Source organism: Aspergillus caelatus (genome assembly GCF_009193585.1).
Source record: "Aspergillus caelatus strain CBS 763.97 unplaced genomic scaffold BDV27scaffold_591, whole genome shotgun sequence".
Taxonomy (NCBI): Eukaryota; Fungi; Ascomycota; class Eurotiomycetes; order Eurotiales; family Aspergillaceae; genus Aspergillus; species Aspergillus caelatus.
The window spans coordinates 1-4393 of record NW_022475854.1 but is presented as its reverse complement, the minus strand read 5'-3'; the positions used below and the strand labels follow the sequence as shown (position 1 = coordinate 4393).

The following is a 4393-nucleotide window of genomic DNA, read 5'->3' as shown; positions in this document are numbered from 1 at the left end:
AAAAAAAAAAAAAAAAAAAAAAAGCAGTAAGAAGACAGAAAGAGTCTACCTGGAGAGTCTGTTTATTGGATAAGCTCACCGTCCGTTAAGAGGGGTTGCATACCTTAGCTGCACTTGGCCTTTTAGCAGTTGGTAGGGTACAAAGTAGCAGCGCATTCCTTATATTATACTATACATCAAGCGACATTAGTGACGGTTCGCCTGAAGTGGAGATATCCGCTCGGGCTCCATTAACGCTTGCTGCGAATTCTTTTGAGGAGATATACAGCCCCCCGGGGACTATGGAGATCTACATCCCCGCTGTGCTCACGGGTGGAGTGTGCCAAAGAGGCCCTATTTTATTCGTTGATCCCGCGAAACTGTTGGCTGCATAGCCCTCGTCGTTTTTAGTGGGCGAGTCTGGCTAATGGATTCTGGCTATTAGTCTGGTGGACCTGGGTTCTCTCCATAATAGTAGTATTTCAGTTATCTTGATAGAGATATAGTAGAACATTGTATTAGTTGGGGCATTACTAGTCCCAACATGGAGCCCAGTGTTCGCGTCACTAGATAAATATAATACCATGATACATACAACACAGCTTCTGAGGTCTCGGTGGAGATGGTGTGAGGGATTTTACTGAGAAGGGGTATTCTGATAATCGCTGCATTGCCACTACCGCAACAGATTTACTGCAGCAAGATACTTTTATCAGTTTCTACTAGTTAATACGATACTGGAATGATGACGCGTTTATCATTGCCAATAATGACTATACAGCATTGTGGGGATATGAGGGGAAGGGCTAAAATTAAACTGGGGTATATCAAGTTGGGGCTCGGAGTTAATATCTAGGGGCGTGGAGATAGATCTGATTTCGGATATCACTGTACAAGTGGTCCTCCCTGTGCTTCTTGCTATAGAAACAGGACGACAGCACAGAAGCACCGCATTCCTTCAGCATGGCCACAGTAACTCCCAGGGACCGGGTATGGAGTATAGAACGGGCTGTTCTTCCTCGAATCAGATGCTCTCTTTTCGTTGGTCTGTATGCTATGTCGAAGAAACTATGGTTACTGAATCGCTAGTCAGAGAATACTCGAGCAAATCCCAGCAAACTTGAAGGTATTGACGTAGGCGAAGCTTGTTTAGAGAGGCGAAGTAGCCTTTACTAGAATGTGAACCCCATGTTTTCTTAGCTGTTTGAGTCCTATAAAGTGGACAGATATATAACTTTGGTTCCTCTATATAAAACTGAGAGTGAGTTAACCTAACTATACCTTAATATCCAGTAACCTGAATAATCAATTCTGACGTATCTCAATTTGAGTCAGATACTTCTCATTTGGTGGATATAGGAAGAACCGGATCCAGGAGTACTTCATGAGCTAGATAGACTTGTGCCTGAACTACTGCATTTCAATAAGTTGACATGCTGCTGCTCAAGCCAATTGTCTTTCCATACTCCGGAGTCCGAGGAGACCGCAATGATAGTTGAAAGTGATGTGATAAGAGACTAGACCGAGAAAGGAAGAATACCCCCGGGTTAACAGTTATTCCGAGCCTACGACGCCCCGCAAGGCCCCACGTGACGAGGGAAAAGCCAGTTGAAACTCGTCAATGTTTTTCGCCTCTCCAAAGCCGCGGTTGACACCCGAAGCACTAGCAGCTTTGCTTAGTGGCAGTTCCGATAACTAAGAGCTGCCTTGTGACTGAAACCTACCCCATCAGTCTCGCCGCAAACTCTTTCCCCTGCCTTACCTCCATGAATCGATGATACTTAGTCGACACTCCCTCGCAGGATGTACAGTTGTGCTTTATTATCCCAGTAGTCCAATCAACGTTTCTTGTCTTTTTGACTCATCTTACTGGGTACAGCCTTGCTTGAGCAAACTAAACTATGGAGTCAATCCCGGGTTACTCAGCCTCCGCAGGTAGACCGCGATCTTCCGATAACGCTTCCACCAGGAACGAAGCAGCATCGAGACCCGAAACATCTACCTCACCTACGACGGAATCAATGGAGGACAATGAGACTGTCTTTCTCAATAAGCCTTCGTCCAGTGAAGGCAACATCTCCGGTGCATCTCCGATTCAGAGTTCCAACCCCGTCAATACATCAAATGACGATGAACCACGTAAATGTTGGATTTGTTACACGGACGAGACCGAGGACTCTCCCCTTAATACAGAATGGCGCTCCCCTTGTCCATGTGCCTTGACGGCTCATGAAGCCTGCCTATTGGATTGGCTCGCCGACTTAGAAAACCCCCGATCCCGGAAACGAAACGGCCGCAACGCGAAGATGATGTGCCCCCAGTGTAAATCCGAGATTGTCGTCTCGCGCCCACGCAGCTATATTGTTGACACGGTTCGGATGTTGGAGCGGGTTGCTGGCCGGCTGGTTCTTCCCGGTATGGTGTTCACCCTTGCGGGCACTGTTTGGGCTGGATGCTGTGCGCACGGCGTGTATTCTATGTATTTTGTTTTTGGTCCGGAGGATGCCCGACAAATCCTGGAAGAAAGCGCAGATGGATCATGGAACTCAGGTCTCAATCTTGGCCTACCGCTCATCCCACTGGTGTTGATCTTCTCGCGGACTCGTTATGCGGAAGGACTGCTCCCAGCTATCCCAGTACTGTTCTTCGCCACACATAACCCCGGTCATGATCCTGACTTCGATCTTTGGCCACCTAGCGCCGCGATGACGTTTGCGGCTCTCCCGTATGTGAAAAGTTTCTATAGCACCATCTACGAAAGGCTATTTGGCAAGTTGGAAAGGAGGTGGATCGCGGAGGTGCAGCCCCGGCAATCGGATGTCAACGAGTTCGACGACAATGCGCCTCCTGAACACCCGGAGGCCGACCCTCCTAGGGATGATGGAAATGGCCATATCCTCATGGAAATTGATTTGGAATTACAAGTGGGAATGGGCGACAACAATGGGGCCGGTGGTCAAGGCCAAAACCAGGACGCTGCTCAGAATGGCCAGATGGGACTGGGTCGACGAGACGACCTGATCCATGAAACGAGCAACCTTGCTGATATCATCCTCGGGGCTCTTGCATTTCCGGCCATCTCCGCTTCGATGGGCGGGCTACTCAAGTACGTCCTCCCGAAAGCATGGACCGCGGCTCCGTCCGCGTTGGAGCGTAGCAGACCGGGACTTCTACAGACCCGATGGGGCCGAAGTGTAGTCGGCGGCTGTGCCTTCGTTCTACTCAAAGATGTATTGGTTCTGTACTGCAGATGGAAACTGGCGCAAACCCACCGACGACGAAAGGTGCTAAACTACGATAAAGCCAAGAGGCAAGTGGTGGGTAAACGGTGAAGTTAGTGATCCGGGTCCGTCTTTCGGTAGCAGCGCTACTTACTCTTCTTATGATACTCAACGTGACGATGCATGGCAAGGGCGTTTTGTATGGGATTTGGATGATACACTCTTTATCTGCATATTGGCTTCTTCTCTTTCCTCCATTCTCATGATGTTCTATACAAAATGCCACATATATTCCAGCGGGGTAATGGATTTTTTTTTTTTTTTCCCCAATATCCTTCCAGCCAGACCAATGCATGCCGAGTCCACAATAAATAAAAACATCAACATCAACAATCAGAAAACAAAAACCAAGAAGAAATCACCCCTTAACAATGCCAACAACATCCCCCAAAGAATCCACCACATAATCCGGCTTCAACCCCTCACAAGCCCCTCTATCTCCATACCCATATCGACACCAACAAGACCTCCCCCCAATATTCCTCGCAAACTGAATATCCGCCACCGTATCTCCCACAACCAACACGCCCTCACCAGCCTCTACCCTTATTCCAAACTTCCCCTCCAAAACCGGGACCAGCACATCCACAAAACTCGCCGGATCCGGCTTCCGCTGCGCCCCAGGCGTCTTATCCCCGATAATCAGCTCCTCAGGCACATATCCGCCCAGCCCGTTCCGCTCCAGCGCCGTCTTCACCGCCGCCACGCCCTTATTACTGACAATAGCGATGGGCACATTATGGGCCTTAAGCTCTGTTAGGAGTTCCTGGGCACCGGGGAAGGCTTTGATGAGGAGTTGGCCGTGGGTTGCGTAAAGGGCGCGGTATTTCTCGATCCATTGGGTTTCTTCTTGGAGGGTGAATGTGTCCGGGTTTGGATGGAGGGCGCGGAAGGTGTCGGAAAGGCCGGCGCCACTGGCGATGAGACGGTGGATTTCGGGTTGCGGAGGAGCGTGGGTGGGGAGGAGGGCGTCGAAGGTGAGTTTGATGGTTTGGGAGATGGATTCGTGAGTGTCGAAGAGGGTGCCGTCGAAGTCGAAGATTGCGAGGGTTGTGGGAGGAGGCATTTTTGAAAGATTTCAGAATTGAACGGTATGGTTTTCTTTCTTTTCTTTTCTTTTCTTTTTTTTTTTT

At 49.2% G+C, this 4393-nt stretch overlaps 2 protein-coding genes across 2 annotated transcripts; one reads left to right on the top strand and one right to left on the bottom strand.

The window, feature by feature from the left end:
• Positions 1-1628: 1628 nt before the first annotated feature.
• BDV27DRAFT_96914 (RING finger domain protein) lies at positions 1629-3465 on the top strand. The gene has a single exon (XM_032078082.1). It carries the CDS (start codon positions 1881-1883, stop codon positions 3309-3311), a length of 1431 nt encoding a protein of 476 aa, XP_031920186.1. The 5' UTR covers positions 1629-1880; the 3' UTR covers positions 3312-3465.
• Positions 3466-4393, bottom strand: BDV27DRAFT_96915 (HAD family hydrolase). The gene has a single exon (XM_032078083.1). It carries the CDS (start codon positions 4324-4326, stop codon positions 3619-3621), a length of 708 nt encoding a protein of 235 aa, XP_031920185.1. The 5' UTR covers positions 4327-4393; the 3' UTR covers positions 3466-3618.

What these genes read in the sequence shown, in the direction of transcription:
- BDV27DRAFT_96915 (XM_032078083.1), bottom strand. Translation starts at nt 4,326, where the DNA reads ATGCCTCCTCCCACAACCCTCGCAATCTTCGACTTCGACGGCACCCTC.
- BDV27DRAFT_96914 (XM_032078082.1), top strand. Translation starts at nt 1,881, where the DNA reads ATGGAGTCAATCCCGGGTTACTCAGCCTCCGCAGGTAGACCGCGATCT.